The sequence below is a fragment of the Dryobates pubescens genome, chromosome 5, assembly GCF_014839835.1.
Source record: "Dryobates pubescens isolate bDryPub1 chromosome 5, bDryPub1.pri, whole genome shotgun sequence".
In the NCBI taxonomy this organism is placed as follows: domain Eukaryota; kingdom Metazoa; phylum Chordata; class Aves; order Piciformes; family Picidae; genus Dryobates; species Dryobates pubescens.
The window spans coordinates 17612454-17634408 of record NC_071616.1 but is presented as its reverse complement, the minus strand read 5'-3'; the positions used below and the strand labels follow the sequence as shown (position 1 = coordinate 17634408).

The 21955-nt window shown below is 46.3% G+C and overlaps 1 protein-coding gene across 3 annotated transcripts in view; it reads left to right on the top strand.

Annotated features, from left to right (window-relative positions):
• Positions 1-597: 597 nt before the first annotated feature.
• Positions 598-21955, top strand: part of ARMH4 (armadillo like helical domain containing 4) — a 69571-nt gene continuing 48213 nt past the window's right edge. For all 3 annotated transcript variants that reach the window (XM_054161700.1, XM_054161699.1, XM_054161698.1), the window contains exons 1-4: positions 598-679; positions 6467-7838; positions 9208-9420; positions 10590-10808. In XM_054161700.1, the coding sequence (XP_054017675.1) occupies positions 6524-7838; positions 9208-9420; positions 10590-10808 (1747 nt within the window). In that variant the 5' untranslated portion in view covers positions 598-679; positions 6467-6523. The remainder of the gene's footprint in view (positions 680-6466; positions 7839-9207; positions 9421-10589; positions 10809-21955) is intronic.

Sequence of the window (21955 nt, the reverse complement as noted above, 5' to 3'; positions counted from 1 at the left end):
GATCTTATAGATCTTGTTCAATCAACTCAACTCTCTAAAAAGGGTAGAAGGAAACAAGGAGTAAAAATGTTTATTTTTTCTCAATTAAAAAGGGGGAAACTAAAAAGTGGTTTCCTAACATGTATTGGATACTCCTTAGGGACACTTCTTTTGTAGAGGAAGTATTAGGGGAAGGTGACCTCTCCAAGCTGAAAATACTGGAGAAGAGTCTGTAACAGATGTAAATTCATTAAGGGTGCCCTAGACCTCACTTCTGCATTCTCCTGTGATCAAAGAGCAGAGATGTAGTGTGGCCCCATGGACGTGATTTAGCACCAGACTTCATAGTCGATAATGGTTGGACTCGGTGTTCCTAAACCTCTCTTCCAAGCGAAGCGATTCTGTGATTCTACATTGGGCTGGCCTCTAATCCCGGCCTGTGAGGCTCTGACTCTCCCGCTAAAACTTCCTTTGGGAACGCCAAGGGCCGAGCCCGACTGCAGCCCACCCCTTCCAGGCGATGAGTGTTGTAGCGGAGGTTGCCGGAGTAGTGAACCCACCCTGGGAAGGCGGGAACAGGCGGAGCGGAGCCGGCCCCCGGCGGGGCGGTGTCAGGGGCCGGACCGCTCCGCCCGTGCGGCCGCGGGGCGCTGGGGGCGAGCGCGGCGCCGAGGTAGCGGGCGGAGGCGGCGGGAGGCAGGTGAGGCCGGGGAGGGAAGGGGAAACACCACCAGCATCCCCACCTCCGAAGCCGGGCTCTCTCTGGTTTTATTAATTTAATTGTTATTTTTTTCCTGATGATGATTCTCGGCTGCCCGCGGGGCAGCGCATCCTCGCCGCGGCTCTTTGTTCCCGGCGAGCGGCGCTGGTCGCTGCAGCCCCGGGGGATGGAGGCGGAGGGGGTGGGGTGGGAGGGTGGGGAGGAAAGTGAAGGAATGCCGTCCTGCGTGGATGGAGTTGGCCCCTTGGAGCATCCTGAGGGTGTTTTCTTCTCCCAGGGATGGGAGGGGGTGAGCACTGCTGTCCTTCTGTCCTGCTGCGGGCCTCGGCTAGGGAAAGCCCCCCGTGGTCGGTTGCACTTGGTCTTCTGGCGTGGTGGAGGGCTGGGGTGGGAAGAACGGACTTCTAGAGGCTTTAAACTCACCTGTAAATATGACTAAGGAAGACAGAGAGATGGATCTGTGCCCTGCAAGTAGGTGTGCTGGGTGTAATCAAGTATTGAGCTCTATTTAATCCTGTTCCCTGGCCAACAAGCAGGTTTAGCCCAAGCTAAAAGGGCCAGACAAAGTGTATCTAACAGCACGTTAAACCTTCACCTGCAGAGATCTCCAGATCTGCTGTGCGGTGTTGCTCTCTGCGTTAGGCGAGGCACTGAAATTTCTAAGTGTCTCTTGCTGATTGGAATCTGAATGCTACCTCTCTGTTCCGAATGAATCTGGAGACTAACATTTCCAGTCTTCTAGTGTTTGGAAACTGCTGCACCCTTTGGCCTCATTCATGAATACCCCCTCCTCCCCCCCCCAATCTTTTTAATCCCTCAGGAATTTCGTAGACCTCTGACTTCTGTGGTGCTGGGGGACCTGGTGTAGGTCAGAAGCCATGAGGAACTATGTGGCTTTTACTGCAAATCTGAGTAGGGATTTCCATAGGTGGTCTGTGCCCTTCTGAACAAAGCAAGCGGTCTCTTGCTGTTTGGGGGAATAATGCCTAAAACATGTCATGTCTCTGGCTGCTCAAAGAACTACTGCTGGAACACCAATGCTGGATGTTGAGGTGATGTATTATGTATTAAGGTGCCTTCCTAGGACTGGTAGGAAGCTGTCCTTACAGAATGTTAATACCTCATTTGTCTGCTTGTAAGGAGTTGCCTTCAAAGGCAAAGGAAGATGTTCCCCTCTGTGTGGTCGTTGTCTACACAGTTTTTCTCCTCTGACTTTTGGGCTATGTTGGTGGCTGGTGTAGTGTTGTCTCGTTGGGAATTCACTGTGAGTGGCTGGAGATGGCTTAACTGGTTGAGTTTTATCTGAAGCATGTGCTGTAAGAACATCAGCTCTACAATCCACTTGATTGAACTAGGTGAGGACATAATGTAAGATGAAATGAAGGCATTTTTCTCAGCTTGTGTGCAAAAGTAGGAGTTGAAGCTCTGCGGTGTGTTATCTGCTGGCTTTTGTATTCAGCAGAAGTAATGAGGCTTGGATAGCATACTTTAGCACTCCAGTAACAGCGTTTGATTGTTGGCAGTTGCTTGACTTGTATGTTTTGGCTAAATCTTTACATTAAAAGACTTGCAGTATTTTTGTCCATTTCACTTATCAATCAGTGGATGAACTGTAGAGCTGAGCATGTCCAGGACTGTTCAGCTGGTCAAAACTGGCATAATCAAGCTTGTACTTGGAGGTGTGAAAAGCTGTGGTCTGCAAAGGCTAGACAGTGATTTGTCTGAAGCTGACCGGTTAATCTCCTCTGCTCTTTGCTATACGATGCACACAGCCACTTCAGCGGTGGAGCACGAGCGTTATCTCTGTATGGGAAAGGGATTGTTGGGACAGGGCTGTTAATTCAAATGGGTTAAAAGCTTGATGCTTTTCTGTTTCAACAGTTCAGGAAAAAATACAGCTAGAACTTGCCCAAGGCATAAAATAACAGCAAAATGTGTTCTTGGGAGCTTTCTCTAAACTGGGTGAAAATAAAAAAGCCATTTCATGCAGTAGGTGTATACAACTGTGGCAGGGGGGAGAGTTTTGTTCTTTGCAATGTCTGGTCCATGTAAAGAACAGCCACTGAATGAGGAAAAACCTGGTCTGCTCTGTCCCTTCAGACTTGCCCTGTTGGATTGGTGGTGACAGGATGGGATTCCTTTCATCAGTTTCTGAGAGCTGACTCTTCTAACAATTCTCAAATTCACAGGGGATTAATGCTTTAATAGCTATTTCTAGTGCTTATTGTATGGAGCAAGGAAGCAGCCTTATTCAGAAAGATCCAGCTGGGTCTGCAAGGCTGTTTCAGCTGGTGACCAATTTGTCTCTATTGTCCCTCAGCTTAGTGACTTGTCCACAGTAGTAGATGGTTCTTATGCTGATGGGCAGCTTCTGGAGATGCCTCTCTTTGGCACCTGTTTGTAGCCTAGAAATCCTGTTGTACTTCTTTTCAGCCTTCCAGGTGTTAAAAGAAAACTCTTTTTCCATGCTGAAAATAAAGCTCCTTGGCTGTCTGTATCTGTGCTGCCTTTGCAGCTGGAGGAAACTGTCTCTTGGGATTTGTTGTTAAGTGCTGGGGAAGTGGCTGGTGGTGTCTCTTGCCCTTTGTGCTTCATGTTTGAAGCAAGGATTAGTTTTCTACAAAGCTAGCCAGGGCTTGGCAATTGTCCTCCAGGGCTTCAGCATGAAGAATGCCAGGTGAAATCTGGGCATGAAGAATTCCTGTGGTGTAGACTTCCTGACTTACACACCTTTAAGCTAGTAATGAAAAAGCTGAAGTTTACTACATAGATGCTTGGTCAGAGTAGCTTGCTCTTATCATTTGGCTGAGGCTGTAGAGCAGACTGACTATAAAACCATCCAGATGGGAGGATAAATGTCTAGCCCAGTGCAGCCTGAGTAACAAACTGCTGTGCAGCCAGCAATGTGCTAAAACCTGGATTGCTTTTGCATTAAGTGGAAGTGCTACAGCAAGGTGTCAAACTCTGCTTAAAAAGATACCCAGGTCAATGCTGTTTATACACTGTCTAATCCAGTCTCTTCCAAAAGCTAAGTAGATCTTAAGCTCTGACTAATCTTCTTTGAAGTGTGAACTTGTGCCATTATCATGCAGCAAGCTCCATGCTACTATATCCAGCTTTCATTAAATGTAGAAGTCCAGGTTAGCTTAGATTTAGTTGTTGTGGATTTCCTGAGCAAATAATTCTCCAACATTACTTCAACCCTCTACAAATGTAGGACTGTGGCCAACTGTGCTTTCTGGGTTAGGAAAACAGTATGAAGCTGCCCAAAGAACCCTGGTAACTCTTGTATCAGGCTAATACTGACTACCCATGTTATCTACTCGCCACAAAGAAAAAGCTCTTAATGCTACTTTTCTAAACATTTTAATCAATAGGTCTCTAAAAACCAGCCTCCTGGGGAGCAGCTTTCCCTCATTCATTGGTAGTCCTGATCCTAGTAAAGATGAACTAAGATTGCTAGGGAGATTAATCTTTTCGTACTTCTGCTAACTACCTCCTGATTGTCTTTGGGTGATTTGAGAATCTAAAGCTAAAAACCTACATATATATATACACACACTGGGATACCTTACTGTGACCTTCCAGTACTTGAAGGGGGCCTGTAAGAAAGCTGGGGACAGATGTTTCAGCAAGGCCTGTTGTGATAAGGGGTGATGGTTTGAAACTAAAGGATGGATTCAGAGGGTGGTGAAATGCTGGCCCAGGTTGCCTGCCCCACCCTTGGAAACATTCCAGGTCAAGTTGGATAAGGCTCTGAGCAACCTGTTCTAGTGGAAGATGTCCCTGCTCAGAGCATGGGGATTGGACTAGACCTTTGCAGGTCCTTTCCAACCCAAACTATTCTGAGTGTATGTACATGTTTAATGTATAGGACTGCAAGATAAATGCTGTGGCTGTCTTTCAAGTGCAGCTGAAGTTCTTTAGGTTTAACCACTGCTAAACCTACTTGCATAAACTTAAAGACTCCTGACATCTAGCAAAACTGTGTTTGGATCCAAGCTGTTCTCTGAAAATAACCCAACCAACCTCTTGATGTTTTACTGTCTGCCCTTGCTAAAGGGGTGTAAAGTGACTATAATTTATACTCACAGCATGGCAAGGCAGGTGCATGTCATTGGGCACTTTCAATTTAGCTTGTGTGATATACTCCTAGTGCTTTTTAATTACGAGTGCATAAAGGATTAGTCTGGAAGAATAGCTCAGTGCTGTCAGTTTTCAGCTATTTTTGGCAGGGAAGGTAGAGGAGATAGATGGGAGGCCAACCATCCTCCAGAGAAAGGAAATTGTGAAAAAATAAGATCCCTATGCTGCTGAGCAGGGTCTTGGTGCTCAGGGACAAGCAAGCCACCTGGTGCATGTGTGTGGCCTGTGACAGGGAGTTATTCCAGCAGCTCAAACTGGTGAGGGCTGGGGCCAAAGGGGAAGGGGGAAAAAGTGACTTCATGTGCCCTGAAGGTTCCGATAATGCAGTGATTGACTCTGACCTGTGTATCTCTAAGCTGGTAAATGCTGAGGTTGTCTCTCTGCTACAGACAATCCTGCAGATCATTGAATCATAGAATTATTTTGGTTGGAAAAGGCCTCTGAGATTGAGTCCAACACTGTACTCCTCCTAATGGACTCATCTTGGTGCCTGTGAGCAAGACTGCAGAGGGTCATCTTTGCTCTTTGGGAGACTGAGGGATGGTTCTGACAGCTCCAGCCTCTTTCCTCACTAATAATCATTAGTCCTGTGGGTTAAAGGCAAGAGCAGTTCACTTGTGAAACAAAGAACATACCAGCCAAAACAAGTGAAGCTGCTGATAATTGAAGGCTTACTGCAGTAGGGCTTGTCTGTGCTGACAAGCTGCCTTGTAGAAGTAGAGGGAAGACCTTACCAGACCTACTGTGTGACAGAGAACTATTTGCTGTGTGCATAAGGCTTGTGACCAACTGTCGTGCATGGGGCCTTGGATAGGATGGTCATATGCTGTTGTGGCATAGCAAGCTCAGGACTGAGACACCTGTGTGGAGGGAGGTGGCTGGCATCAGACTGCTGCTGCTGCAAGGTCCTCCCTCTGTTGCCTCCAGTAACACAGCTTAGGCTGACAGAACCTGCCAAGAGCAGGCTGTCAGCTGGCTGGATCACTGCTGGGCTACTGGTTCATTGCTCTGTTGGAGTCTCTTGAAGCACACAATGATTATACACATGAAACTTTCTGGAAATGCCTCCATGGTGCAGTGCAGCATAAACACTGTGCTAATGCAGCAGTGCTGCTCTCTGGGCTGTAGCCTTTCTCTGTGGGGCCAAGGAGCCCTTACAGAGTCGGATACTAATACAGCCCTCCATCCCTCTGTGTTGGCTCGTGTCCTGTGTTGCGCCCTATAGACCCACCTTGTTCTCTGTGCAAGTTCCTTGGTCTCTCTGTGTCAGTGCACAGAACAGGGCTTGCCATAACAAGCTGAGAATTCAGTCTGATTCACCTTGACAAGCATCACTCCTGAAACCGGTAAAGGACAAACTGGTTGATTCTCAGATGCTTGCTGGGTAGAGTGTAGCATTCTACCACTGTGGTGAGAGCTTAGCAAGGTCTGTCTTGAAACTTATGATTAGGTAAGCTAGGAACAACAATAGATGGAGTGATCTAATGCTTGCAATATGCAGGAGTCTATTCAGAACTGGCCATAGGCTAGCATGCTTGGAACTTACCACCCAGTTATTTAAGGTTGAGTCAATAGGTTGTTATAGGTGTGTGTAATCTTGGTTCCTTTTTCCCTCTCTAGGTCTTCCACTCTGGACCTGTCAGACTTGCAGGCTTCTGGGCACATCTCTTTTCAGCTATGAGGAGATCAATAGAATTAAACATCTGTGTGGTCACCTGCAGCATCCTGTTCTTATCCTCCAGTCGACCATGCCTCGCATCACAACCTCTGGAGGAGGAAGATATGACAAAGGTCCAATATGGACCCTGGACAAGGAGTGGGTTAGAAGATGAAAGGACAAGTATGCTGAACTCGAAAAATAACCTTGGCCCTTCTGAGCATACTGTTTCTGAAGAGCCATGTGGGGTGTCAGCGAAGCCATCTGAGACACCCTCAAATGAAGCTTTTGTAGCAGGAGAAACAGCTGTAAGCCCAAGCAATGCTATCCCAGGGAGCCAGGACCTGGGTGCTCACACCTCTCCTATTGCAATGGCAGCCATAGATGAGGAGGAGTTTGGTCCCACAAAGTCAGAGCTGGATGGGGATGGTGCATTCAAGGCTATGCTGACCACAGCTGTTACCACGCTGAACCCTACTATCCAGGAGAAATCTGTTGGTGGCCCTGTTAGTGAGACCACTGTAGAGGGTGGTGTTGAAGTAGAGCACAGCTCTGCTGGCCTCTTAGCAAAGCCCATTTCTGGGACAGCTGTGGAGCTGGAGAGTAACTCGCACCCCTCAGCTGCACCCCAGCCTAAACTATCCCCCAGCATTCCCAGCTGGGAAACAGCAGGTGAGCACCTTGTCATCCCGACTCCCCAGGATCACAGCATGACCTCTGAGGTGGGAATGCCAGGAGCTCATACAGGGAGCCCTCTGAAATCCCTGGCTGTGCAAGCATCTGTTACTGCAAAACATCCCATCACAGTGACTGAGGCCTCCCTCTCTTTGGAAATGGGGACAAGCATCAGGCAGGGAGAGCTGCCTGTCACACCTGACACTGTCACCATCCACCCTATGGATGCCGTGCCACCTGACTGGGATGACACAAAAATGGGGGACATAAGTCAAGGGGAAAGTACTTCCCATGAGGAGGTGACAGAGAACATGGGGGCAACAGAACCACCTCAGACCTCACAGGGAAGTGTTGGGGAGGAAGAGGATGCAACAAGACTGCTGGCATCCCCAGTGTCCCCTCCAAGTCCTGAGTTTGCCAGGGAGACCAACTGCACAGTGCCAGTGCAAGGGGAGGGGTTACCAGCAGCTTCCACAGGCAGCAATGATGTTCTCCACACTGTGAATGTGACAGGTGTAGACACAGCTGATCTCAACTCACTGAAAAATGTAAACACAGTTACAGCAGAGGGGAAAAGCATCCTGCCATCACAACCAGAAGCTGCGGTGGTGACGGATACACACTCTGATCTCTCTGCTACTACAGAAAGCTCATGGAAAGGTAATACTTGGCCAGCAGAAACTTGACTTTAAGTGTGGGCTTTAGGAGGGATGTTCCTGGGAATATATGCTGCTTTTTGTGGAGGTACAGGTATGATCTTGATACCTGCAATAGAGGTTGGAGACCTTTTCTCTCCCAGGAGAGGCTGCGGACTGTTGGAGGGTTAACAGCTTGCATCCATGAAGTACTGCCTAGCTTTGGCTGTTCTTGCATGTGATCTCCCTGTGGACAAGTATGCACAGTCTGTTGGGTGGTAATGTCCTGACTTAGTGAAGAACTGTGGTGAGCTGCCTCTTTGGTTCCTCAAGCTGAGCGGGTGGCTGTAATAACAAACAGAAAAGCTGAGACTGAAAGGCTATGGCAGCAGAGTCTGAAGGACAGCCGCCTCCTCTTTGCAATCTATTAAAGCTGTGAATGTGTCCTAAATCAAGAAAGAGTGCTGTACTAGTAACCTGTGAGTTACAGACCCTTTCATGACTCTACAAGGGTGCTCAGATCAAAAGATCTTGTCTAGAGTTCTGTGCTGTCCTTTAACAAACTCCTGCTGTTGCCTTCCCAACCTAGAGTGAAGCTGCAGCCAGGTTGCGATTGCCTGGAGTTTGTGCCAGCTCGGCTGCCAGCAGGCAGATAGCTTCTGCCTAGACAGCTGATGGTGTCACCACCTTCAGCCTGAAGACTTTCTGCTCAGTGTTTAAAATAGAGGGAATGCTGAAAAAAGTCTGATCAGGTGTTGGGCAGTGACATGTTCCTAGGCTGAGTAATGCAAGCTGGGGCTTTAGGTCTTTGTTTTAATTGCTCTTAGGCTACAGAGGCAAAAGGACAACTTCAGCTCACTGCATCCAAAACATTGAGCTGTAGCTGTAAAAGAAGGGAAGCTATTTGCATGCTGCTGCTGAAATCTGACTGATTAATTCCTAAATTAATTTATAAGCACTTGACTTGTCAGCGTGTTCCCTCTCTGCTGTTTCCCAGATGCTGGGGAAACAACGTTGTCAATAAGACTTGTGCAAGAAAAATAAACCCTTCTGCAAGGCTGAAGTCTCATAGCCATGAGAGTTGGTCACTTTGTCAGTCTCATGTGCTTCAAATGGTGTTTCCCACCAGAAGCCTGCAGTGCTATGTTTCCACAGTGTTGCTCCCCATGGGTCCACATGTCCTGAAGGGGCAATTAAGAAAAGGAGAACTGATTTTGCTGCTTTCATTCTTCTCACACTGGTCTTTACACAGCACTAGCCTCATGATGGCTGGACATGCTCCTTGTGCTGTGGCTCTGGAAATGCTAATGCATGAAGTTGTTACATTTCTTCAAACCTCTGTCCTGTTGCAGTCAGCTGCTCTGAGTTAGTATTGATGTATGTTCTTGCTGTAGGTGTTACTCAGGAGGTGACCACAGTTGCCCAGGAGGCTGATGCTGCTCTGTCAGTTGTGACAGTGGATCCCAGTGCTACCCAGGGAACAGGAGCTGCAAGTCTTCCCCAGGAAAACAGTGGGGAGGACACCCAGATGCCAACTGCTTCCAGTGCCACCCATATGCTGGTGGGAGCTGGTACTTCATCAATGGCAAACACTCCAGATGTAGAAGGTAGGGTTCTGCTTTGAGGGCTGCGGGTTCATTTCCCTTCAAGATGAAACGGTACATCTGAACTCGGTGTCAGTGCTTGGACACTGAAATCTCAACACAGCATCTGTATTTGAAGGGAATGTTTTCTAGCCTTCTGCTGGCTTGCTATAGCCCATTTCTGCCTATGCTACCAGACTCACCATGTTGAAATGTCAGCATGTTTTTTGGAGTAGAGACTTAAAAAGATCACCCCAAACTAAACATAACTCCCCACATCCATCCTTGCTAGCAAGCTAACTTTCAGTCTTAAACATGTAAGTCATGGAGGGGAAGCTCTTACTTCTGGAGCCAAAGGCAGTTACAAATTGCTGATAATCAGTCCAAAGGATGAAGATGTTTCAGGGTAACATGGGAGCAGTGGTGGGGAAGTAGACACCCTCTTGCAAGAATATTGAAGCCTGCACTAATTCCCTTCCATTGAGGAAGAGTGAGTTCTTACCAGGTTGATGTAGCTCATACAGAAATGCTTTAAGCAGTTGTTTGTCCAGCTGCTGCCTTCTGGTTGATGTCACTTTGGTATGTATGTGTAGGAGCCTGTCTTCTTGACAGGAGTGCAGCAAGGGTTCCTTTAACACAAAGCCAGCTTTGAGCTGGAGTGCAATTCTGTTGTACCTTCTAAGGTACAACTGTAATGAAACTGCTGCTGGCAGCTTTGCTGGTAATTCTTACCTTGCAGGGCATCACAATGCAAATAGCTATTTTCTTTTATGTCTTAAATTAAGGTCTTTTTGTAGAGGAGCAAAGGCTCTTCCAGCAGTTTCCACTAATCAAGTTGCTTCTGGGACTTAATAAATGCAACTAATTTTGTTCTTTGCAATCTACAACTGGATCTGCCACTTGGTTTGGATCTCAACCAGTGTTTCAGTGCTCTGATCTTGCTATGGGGTGGTGACTACCAGTCCTCAAAGCAATGGAAGTAAAACCTAGCTGAGTTCTCATTAAGGGGAACCTCCTGTGCTGGTTGTCCTGGAGGAGAAGCTTTTGTTACAGCAGAATGGCTTGCTCATCTTTGAAAGAGGCAAGAGTTTAATAATTTCTTCCACTCTTGAGTGAAGTTTTCATTAAGTTTGTTCTTAAATGGTGAGGGTTTTAATACTGTGCCAAACTGCTGCTGCTTTCTGTTTCTGTAGATCTCACAGATGTGGTCCTAGTCACCAGTGAGAAGGCTGCTCTGGCTCCTGGTGAGTTGTCTGCTACTCTGTCTGAACAGACAGAGGAACCATCCAGCAGAACTATGGTCCTGGTAACTCCAGCATCAATGACATCTTCTGTCAGAAGGACAGCTCTCCCATCTGTGAGGAAGATCACTACAGCTGTTACCTATGGGCTGGACCGCCTGGAGTCAGAAGGTACCACTGATCCCAAGGCTAAAAGGCAGGAAGTGGCACACTTGCCTTGACACTGGGTCCCCAGTTTGTCTGTTTGATGCAGTTATGTGCATATGGTGTTACTAATAAAGTTGTTGAAGACCCTGTACCCTTCAAGGAAGTACAGGAAGCAAGTAATGAATAGTGTTGTGAAGGATGTCTGGAGTTCAAGTGGCTGTGGTATAAGGGATGAGGGTTTCCTTCTTGGAGGGGGAGCAGCAGTGGTATTGCCATTGCAGTAGTCTGGTGCTGGGCACCTGTAGCTGCTGATGTGTGCATCCATTGCAGAGTTTCTCTACCAGGTAGCAATCATAGGAGCATGCTCAGGCAGCTGGAGAGCCCTTGCTACCATACTGTTGAAATCCTCACCACATGCAATGCAGGGGGATGGCTACCTCTAGTATCCAGCTGGCTGAAACCTTGCCAGAACAAGCAAAGCCTTATTTATGTGACACTGTTGGGAGAGGCGTCCCCTTTGAGATGGCCTTCCAATGCAAAGCTGCTGTCCTATTACTGGCTCCTTGCCTCACCCCATGGGCCCTTCTCTTAAACCTTTTGCCCACTGCCAGTCTTGGAGTCTCTGCTCCCTGACTGTCTTCAGGCATTTGCAACTCAGTAGTGCAGACACCCAACAGGAGATATTTAGCTGATGTAGATCCTACTCTGGAGTGTGTGCAGCTCAGACTTATCTCTTCAGCTGATCCATGATTTTTCTGCAAAGAACTGTTGCTGCTGCTTCTTTGTTCTTAAACTTCCTGCTTGCTCATCCATCCAGCTTAGTACCTTCAGTGCCTGGACTGACACCACTGGGCAGGGATTAATCTTTCTGCCTCTTTTGCTCCCCTTTCTTTATCTTGACCTTCTCTTGCATTTGTGTTTTACTGCAAAGGTTGGCAGCCCTCCAAGGGTGGCATGCCAGATGGTATTTCTCTTCTGCTTAGAGGTGGGGTGCCATAGACAACAGCTAATCAGCATCTTATCTCTGCATGAAGCAATAACTTTCATTCCTGTTAAGTTTAGAGGGTGGCAGAAGCTGGGAGCCTTTCCCACTGTGTGTGTGAGGTGCTGCAGCTCCTGCCTGCAGTCAGGCTTGCTGCTGGCTTTGAAGCCTGCCATGAGCTCTCTGGGCCTCCAGCTACAGCCCTCACCCCTTGCTGGGATGAATCTTGCATGTATCTGACAGCACAAGGATGTGGTGCTGGTGATGGGAGCAGCAGGGGAAGAAGGGCATGGTATGTGTGTGGAAACCTGATCTTTCAAGCTGGGAAATAAGGTCTTTACTTAGCAAGAGCAGTATTATTCAGGAGGCTAAATATTTCTGAGCCCTCTGGGATCTCCTTTAGAGGTCTGGGTTTCTGTACAGGAAGATAAGAGGGATTTCTGTTTCAGCTGAGCCTTGGGCTCACTATTTAATGACTTTCTGCTTAGGCATTTGGAAAAAATCATCTTTTCTGCTCTGACACAGGACTGCTGCAACTTTCTTGGGTCCCTACTGAGGTCTCTTTCAGAACCACAGGGCTGTTTTCTCTGCTCTGAACTCCTCCATAGCTAGGCTTATTTATCTCAAATGCTGATGGCTCAACTGGAAGGCTGTGGGTTTCTTGGCTCTGCTGGTGTCTGTTGTCCAAGGGACATGGCACTGTCTACTGTGCTGTTTGACAACTGGCACAACTTTTGTGAACTAAATTGCTTCTCATCCACCTGGACCTTAGTGCAGTGAGCCAGACTCTTTTCTGGTGTTGAGGATCACCAATCCACATTTTGTAAAATGGGACAAGTACTACTTGGGGACAGGCTTTCTGTCTGGGGTTGCTACTGCTCCACTTAAACTCAAAAGAAGCTTTTGAGCTGGGACTTTCTCATAACTTCATTGTAATGGCAGTTAGGGGGTACCACATGGTGAACTGGCATTTGGAAGCTTGGTTTCTGATCTCCCCCCAAAACCATAGCTCCTAGTGCTTAGTCTCAGCATCTAGATGTTGGATGTGCTTGGCAGTACTTCCCTCTAAAGCTACATGAGCTCCTTTCCAGGGTGCTCAAGCTCGTGGGAGATACAAGGTCATACACCACTGTTGCAGGCATATGCTGGAGTGCCTGATGAAGGATCTTACACTTGTTTTACTGGTGAGCAAAGGGTAAGGAGCTGAGTGAGCTTGGCTGGTCTCCATTGCCTTCAGTGAGGTCTTGCTGACTTGCCTCACTGAGGGCCTGGCTCATCATTAAATATAAACCCCTGCTGTTCAGCTAGCTCTGTTTCTTGGGGACCATCTGTGCCAAGCTGCCTGCAGTTAATTGCATCAGTATATTCACCTAGCTCGCTGGGATGCAAAACTCTTAAAAAAATCAAATTGCACAGACAAACATGTGCTTTGAATGTGTCTCCTAAATGAGCTTACCCTCTGTAGTAGACTCTGGAGAGATTAGCTGGGTAACAAATATCCTCCTGCCTTGACTCTGGTGACACTGGTTGCCCTTCCCAGCCAGAGAAATCCTGTAAAAGGATTATAGGATATGGGGACAGGACATAGAGGGTGAGGCTTATATGTTGGGGAGACTATGTATTTTGTTCCTGTGCCTAGAATTTCTCTTACAAGTTACTGCAGCTTTCTCTGTAGAGCTTCTAGGATCTGAAGAGATAGTCTAGCTCAGCTTGCTCACTTGGGACTGCTGTGTAAGCCTCCCAGTGCCTCCTGAGAAGTCTCTTTTAAAAAGAAACCATGTTCTTTTTGGACTAGATTCCTTTGCTGCCACATTTGCCATGGTGGGTATGGGCTCGAGGTGGCAGCTGTCCTTAAGCATGGCAATATTTGGCAGGTGTAACTTTTCAAGGCGTCAGGCAGTCCTGCATTCCCTCTTCTGTGAGATCCTTGCAGTATTTAGCTGAAACCTGGTGGACATAGCACAACAGCAGCTGGCTCCTCTTGGCTCTTCTGTAAGCAGCTGCTGTTGCTGTTCCATACTGGATGTGATTCAGAGATGCACTGAGCAAAGCAGGGTGTGAGTTGATGCACCTCCTTATGAGAATCTTGAAGGTCATATATCATCCTTACAAGATAACCATAAACCAGCAGTCAGTACAGGACTAGCGTGTTGCCTGACCTGTCACAGCCTGGATCACAAGGCAGTTCAGTATAAACAGCTCAAAACACTGTTGCCTGTGGCTGTTGGTTAGAGTGGGTCTGTGTCTGTCAATGCAGACTCAATGTTTTGGGCTTCTCTGCCTGGACAGCAAAAATTCACATGAAAAGTCTGGAGGTGGTAACTGTGGAGCAAACAGGGGATAGAGAATGGGAAGATGTCTCAATGTTCATCAAATCATGCTACAATTAATGTTTTCTGACATGTAGGGCTGATGTTAGTATTGCCTTTCAAGGCTGCCCAGATGTAGCAGTACTGGCTGCCTCTTGGTGTACGTATTTCAACTTAAGTCCATAGAAGCCCTTCAGATGTTAGACTCCCACAGGCTGCCCTTGCTGCATCCAAGTTCCTCAAGAAAACAGTGTAAGCTCAATGCTACCCACTCTCTGCACCCAGTAAGCTCCAGCTTGACCCATTTCAGCATTAACTTGTGATATAGAGACTGTTTATCTGTGGTTATTTTTGATATGGAGGGATGACTGAATAATATGGATGTTGCTACTCTCCCATTAGCTCTTTTGAAGAGAACTAAAGTGTTACATGCACAAACACACTAATGTATCCTTTTTGTGTGTGTGAACCCTTTATGCCCTGCAAAATCTGAAACTACTCCAATTGTATAAGCCTTAAGGCTGGTTCATGTTCATTCTTGCTTCAAGATGTTGTTGCTGGGGGTGAACTGTATGTGGAGGGTTCTTACTGCTTTTGTAAAAGCATGAGATGCTCTACCTGTTATTTGGTGTCAGGAACACTCAATAGCTCTGAAAATGGGCAGCTTAAACTCAGCTGCTCTAGAGCGAGACCTTAGCCATGTAGCAGCTCTTGTGTGAAGTGTTTCTGATTAATCAGGCTGGCTCTCAACGTGCAGCTGGCAGAATGATGGTCATTAGGGGGGAGGAGTAATCTAGGGGTTGGAAAGACACTTTCAGACATCTGCCTGGGACAGTGCTATTTCCAGTGCTCATCCTGGTAAGCTGGTGTCCCCATCTGATACAGTATTTGGCTGCAGAGAAGCCCATCAGTGATGCTGAAACACAACTGGCCCCATCCTTGGGATCATCATGTTTGCAGACATAAGGCACCTCCCTTCTGAATCCTGACTGTAAGCTTCACTGCCTTTCCTGTCTGCTGTGTTAAAGGCTGTTCCAGAACAGTGCCAGTATGAAGCTTTCTGATCTTAATGTTTTCAGTGATATCTTACTGCTGAAAGCCCTTCTTTACTGACCTGCATACTCAGGTTTACCCTTCCAAGGAAACTAGCTTAACTAATTTCAGTGGGAAGAGGTTATGCCAGTGGTGGTAGGTCATAGGCTGGACTTGATCTCAGAGGTCTATTCCAGCCTCAATAATTCTGTGTTCACCATTGTTTGTCCATTTGCCTGCTTCTTGCTCTTGTACAGTCATCTAAGCTACATGTCAGACTTCAGAAGTGAAGGCAGTGGCTGCCTTTTTTTTTCCCCTCCCCTCAGAAAATGGACTTGTAGCCATTTACATAATTTTATAAAAGACCCTTCAACTTCTTACATTTTTCTTCTGAGCTGTGTCACAGTACAAGGAGCTTTCTTTTTTTAGAAGTGAAGAGTATTTTTGCTGAACATCAAGGCTCTGACTGGGATTACTGTTTAGACCCTGGCTGTATGGATTAAATTAAATCTCTGAAACTGCATTTAAAAATTTAAATGAGGTTGCAGGGGTGTAAAGACAGGCAGTTAGCCCAATGTGGTTAACTAGCCTGATACTATAATTTCTCATCAGCTCTTTGGATATTGGCTAAATTGGCAAGGAACAGAAGATTTAAAGCATATGCAAAATGAATGAATTATTAAATGTTCATGGTAAACACTTTTGTCTTGCTTCCAGTTTATTGCTACCACTGTAATGGGAACTGCTCTCCCTCTGGTGCAGGTTGACCTTCATGTTCTTCACAGTAGATGGCAGTTCATCTCTGATTCCCCTCCTTTGTAGCAGAAAAATGTGAAAAGAATGTGTGACAGAATCTTGCATCAAGACCAAGCTTTTTCTTTTCCTGAAAATATTTGACCAGAGACAACATCTCTGTTGCTGCTAAATCTGGTGGTGGCTTGTTTTGTTTTATGAAATCCATCTGAGAGTTGAGGAGGATAGAGGGTGATCATGAGTTGGGAGCTTGAGTGAACAGCTAAGAGGGTCCTAGGCTAATTAAAGGCTCGCCAGTGATGAGGAAACTCCTGCTGTGTGCAGCCAGTGTGCTGAGCTCAGCCTTGTCCATGCTTGCTTATGAAGTTGGACAAAAGGTGGTCTGGCCACCCTGCTTTCCTGTGGATATGGTAGCACCTCTAACTCAAGTTACCCTCAAGTGGCTGGCTGTGCAGAATGATGCACTCCTGAGCTTTCCCACTCAGATATCATATATATGTTGTGTTTTATGGTCTCCCAGCAGCAACTCCTACAAGAATATCTGGGAATAGTATCACAGTATCGCTAAGGTTGGAAGAGACCTCGAGGATCATGGAACCCAACCTGTCACAACAGACCTCATGACTAGACCATGGTACCAAGTGCCACGTCCAATCTTCTCTAGTTAAAAGCATCATTGCATTGTCTTTCCTAGATGTCTGAGAAGTGTCACTTGCTTGTCCAACTGCTCTCTGTTCTGGCTTTTTGAAAGGAGAATAAAGCTTCATTAACTTCTGTTCTTTGTGATGTTCTGGCACTGTTTTGCCTTCAGCAGGTTAGATGACACTTCTTAGTCTGACCCACCCTGGTTGCTGTTCTGGCCAAGTTATGCATGCATTTTTAACTTTATCCAACTTCTCATTTGTCCCCCACATTAGATTTCACTTAAATATCACTTTAATATCATAGCTTTCCTATGCTTATCTTCAAACTTTAAACCAGGAGAAACCTACTACAGTTCCTACTGGAAGGAAAAGGCAGGTGAAAATTTTTAATGAGTTTGTGGTGTTTTTTCCTGTTTCTTTTCTCTAGGGATTTAAGCAGTTCACCCTTGAGGTGTTAGGGAGGTGGATTCAGACAAGCAGGTATGTGGCAGCTTCTTCTGAAGGCTTTTCAAGGAGCATTGTCCTCTAGAGCTGCCGATGGCTGGGGTCACCCAGCATATGGGGGTAGTGTGCCTCACTGGGCTGCTCTGGAAAGCTGTGGGCACTAGGACTTGGACAAATCACCCTGCAGATTGGTTTAGCTCTTTCATTTCTGCTTCCTGCCCTGTGCAGGTTGGATGCTGTCCCTCTTGTCAGTCTGACACAGAATGCAATGACTGAAGCACTGGCTGCTTTCTGTGTCTTCTGGGAAGTGCCATAGGCTCTTGTAGTTTATTTTTAATAACGAGCATCTTTAAGTGGTGAGGAGATCTCATAGTCCTCCTTCCTGGCTGACATCAACACTTCAGGCTATACAGGTGCAAGGACAAGCAGTGTCATTCTGAATTTCTTAATGAAAGTAACCTGGAGAGGAGCACTATCCTTGACAAAAATTGGTGGAGGCTGCAGGAGGATGATCATGGACTTGTAAAGAAGCGTGAGCTGTGACTAGAAGTGAGCTGAGTGGGCTTGCAGTCATCTTCCCTGCTGGCTCCTGACAGGACCTTGGTACCATGGAGACCGCTACCCATAATAACAAATCCATCTCCTAATCTGTGTATTCTGTGATGGATCCATGCTGAGTTTGTCTAGAAAATGAAGCTTAAATCAAATGTTTTCTTAGTTCCTGGGCTGTTGGTCACTTCTTTCTTAGGCAGTGTCATTGAAATGGATACTTATAAAGAGATGCTTCAAACAGCTTTTTGCAAGAGAATGAAAGTGATGCCTCTGGGGCTTATTTTTTGTAAGTGGAAAAAAGGAACAACGCCCACAGCCCTTTTCCACACAAGCTCATTTTGTTGAGAGGAGTAAATTCTCTATTTACTCTTTCTTGTTCTGCCCTGTTCACTTTCTGGTCATGGTACATAAATCTGAACTGATTTAAATGTCTTGACTTGATCATATTGCTTGCCTTGATTTTTTACACTGATTAGTTCAAGTGCATACCTCAGGTTAGAAGACCAGTTCTGCAGCAAGCTAGGGATCAGACTTTAAAGTCAATGCTGTATTTTCTACACCATTCTGGTTTGTGTTTTTTTCTTCCTTTTTAAAATAGGCTTGTGATGCTCAACCAACTCTCTCTAGCTTGGCTCACTGTGGAAGTAATTTTGTGGTGAATGCTGCTGGAAATGCAGCTCTTAGGAATGATTATTTCTGATCTTCATTCAGAAGCAGAGCTGTGGTCCCTACTGGAATATCTGTTGTTCCTCTCCTCCCCAAAGCTCTTCAGTGCCTCAGATCCTCTGTGACAAGGGATGAGCCAGGACTAAAAAATTTTAGCAAGTGAATCCCCTCAGATTTGGTGGGGAGAAATATGTTAGGACTGGAATCCAAATCTCCCCTTGTATGGTCTTTTCAATGTTGAAGAGCCCTTTGCTGGAAAGTGGATTCTGCAGTGCTTGGCCTTTAAGTAAAGGCTGAAAGCTTTCTGCAGCTCAAACATCAGCTCAACTCAGCTACCAGGGATTTGTTCCCCTGCTCCTACTCTTAGCTGTAGCGAGGGTTTTCTTCTGTTTTAAAAAGCTTTGGAGATATAATTTTCTCTTCTCTTGAAACTTACATGGTTAAGTTATCTTGCTTTGTGTGGTAGGATCCCACCCTTCCTAGTAGTCCCTTTTCTTGGCTCTGCAGTACACTAGATGCTGATACTTCCCATAAGAGGCCGTGCTTGATTTGGCTTCCCTTCCAGAGCAAATCATTTAAGATTATGTTCATACAGCATGTTCTGCAAATACCCTGGAGAGCTTTGCAGTGAGAATGGCTGGGTTTAGCTGATCTCATCAGTGTGGGGGTTTTACCCTAATAATTTTGCGTAGCTTCTGCATCCATGGCTTCCTTGGGTATCTCAACCCACCATGGTATAGTGCTTGGCCCATAAAGCTGTCCATATGGTGAAAGCCCATCTACATTCCTACCCGCCCTCTCCTTCCAAGCTGTCACAAGTGATTGTTCTTGGCAGTGTTTTGGAGCTGTCGGATGGTGATGTTACTGCTGATCATGTGGAAGCAGCAGATTAATAATAAAAGAGTTGTCCTAGGAAGGCCTTCCTGCCTTGACAGTCAGCTGTGATTGTAAAAACAAGGCAGAAACTGTTCCTTGCTGGAAGAAAGCATTTGGCTGGCTTCTCAATGCCTCTTCCTCCAGTTCTGGCAAGAGAAGGTAGTCCTAGAGCTCCCTCCCCAATTGTATTGTTATTTACACTCCACTGCTCCCTTTACACGATGGACACATGGGTGACTGAGGCCCAGTGCTGCTGTATGGGTGTTGGGATAAGCTGTGGGGTGCATGGTGGATGAGACACTTCAGTCTGCCCCCTCTGCCCTGTTCCTCTGTGAATGGCTCCACTACACGCAATGAGGAAGAGAAGACACCTCCCTAGTTAGATGCATGGCCCATCTGTGAAAAGAGTGATGGTGTTCTCACCCTGGTGCAGTAGCTCTGGGAGAGGGTGGGACTTATTTCACATCATTCCTGATTTCTTGCTGCAGGATGATTGTAGTTGGGCCACAAGTTAATACTTGACTGCTCCTGTTGCTTGCTCTGTCCAGCCTTTTGAAGTCTGTAATTTAACGCGCATTCCCTTGCTCTGCTCCATGACAAGACCTGTAGATGAAGAGAAGGGGTTAGCTTTGACCAAATCATTGCCCTGAGAGGCAGCATAACAATACCTCTTAGAGGGCTAATTTGCTGTCTCTGGGGCTGTTGCAGAGATCAAAGCAGATCCCAAGTTCTCTACCGTGTTTTGGCCAGTAAAAGGATCTTGAAAAGTGGAATTTTGATCTGTAGTGTGTGAATGCAATCTTCCCCTGTCAAGGTGCAGATAAGTGTCATGTTCTATAGCTCTCTCTTCTCCTTCACAGTCATGTATCCAGGTAGAGTCTAGATCTGCATTCCCTGGTGCCATCACTCAGCTCATGGGAGCCTTTGCTCAGTGCTTGTAAAGAGGAGGTCTCAAAATGCTGTGTCTCCCTGAAGTCATGCAAAGAGTGGCTCACCACTGGAAACCAATTAGCATCAGCTGCTGGTTAATCACAAACTACTTGGCATTCATCAGGTGCTTCTAGGTCCTCAGATCCTACATCACTGCTACTGTGTAAAATCACAGCTTAGATGATCATAAAGCATAACAATGCTCAGTGTTACTGGCTAGACATCATTGCTCTCTGAGTTTGGGGTGGGGGGGCTGGGAAGGGAAAGAACAGAGACAAGGAGCACTCCAGGTTTTGTCCTGTGACCTTCTTTTTACTTTTACTTTCTTTTTTACTTTTTTTGTTGTTTGTTTCCCCCCCCAATTTGAATTCACTGTGTGACTGAGTGAATCCATTACCTTCCTGCTCAGGGCACAGCAAGATGTTTCTCTTGTGTGTTAAACCTGACAAATGATGGCTTCTTGAATCTTCTGAAGAGTAAAAGTGCTTGCAAACAGGAGCAGAAAATATTGAAGGATAGAAATTTTCCCCCTCAGTGAAGGTTTCTTCCAATGAAAAATGCCAGAGGCCCCACTCTAACTTACCATACAATCATTAAGATTGGAAAGTACTTCCAAGATCACCAAATCCAACTGTCAACCCAACACTACCCTGACACTGTGTCCTGAAGTGCCATGTCCACACAATTGTTTGAACACCTCCCGGGATGGTGACTCTGCTGCTGCCCTGGGCAGCCTTTTCCAATGCCTAACCACTCTTTTAGGGGAAGGATTTTTTCCCCCTAATACCCAACCTGAACCTCCCCTGGTGTCACCTGAGTTGTGGTTGTTCTATCACTTGTTACTTGGAAGGGACCAACACCCACCTCCCTACATTCTCCTCTCAAGTAATTATGGAGAGCAATAAACTCTCCCCTCAGCTGCCTTTTCTGCAGACTAAACAATCCTTGCTCCTCGTAAGATGATTTCTAGATCCCAACTTGTTGCCTTCAACCGTTCTGCAATGTGATTCTGTGATTCTGCCTGTTCAGGGGTGCGGAGTTCTACAGCTGTGAAACATGACTGAAGCCATCTGTGAGGACTAATTGGTGCTTTGAGTTTCCATGAGAAAAACTTGGGCCTGTGTTCCTTTTCTCTGCATCATGGAACAGTCTGAAGGTGCTAAGGTCTCTTTCTGCAGTTGATTTGGGAGGGCCTGGCTGTCCTCATGGGCTGAAGCTTTTATCTGGGAGATGCTGGCTCTTGTCCAACTGCTCCAGACACTGCTGGTTGTGGGTTTTTGCTGGGTCAGGGAAATGCCTCATGAAGGAAGGGTGAGCTGAGCTCATTTCTCTCTTCAAAGCCACCAAAGTCATTATGGATAGGTAGTTTTGTAGTGAAAAAGCTTTTTTTAAAGCAAGTTTAGGGAGATTTTGCCACCCCAACATAGCAAATCCTATTCTATGGATATCACCAATGTTGCTAATGGATCAGTACCCAACCATTGCTGTTTCTGGTGACTATTAATAAAGCTGTGAACTCCCAAAACCTTCATTAAAAATTTGTTGGTTTGTCTCAGAATTGTTTTCTTGATGGTCTCCTACAGCTTCTCCAAACCTGCAAATTTGCATGCCTGCTACAAAGCTGTCAAGTTATTCAAAACTAAAATCTTTGATAGGTGAACTAAGAATCTCATTTTCCTGGGGCTTCCTGCTGCTTGTATTCTTTCTTAGGTTATATGGTTGTCACAGCAGGGAGCTGTTGGCTTTCCTGCTTCAGTGAAGGCAAAGCAGAGCCAGCTTTACAGAGGACAGTGCTTATTTTGTCTATCAGAGAGGCATATTTTGGATTTCTTCACTCTTTAGGAGGCTCTAACTGCGCTAAACTGCTCTTGTGTTACCCTAACTTCAGTAAAAAAAATATGTGAGCACCTGCTTGGACTGCAGCTGTTTCAGTTATGAAGTCTCCTGGTGTTACCAGGAGAGGAGACAGGATACCATCCCTCC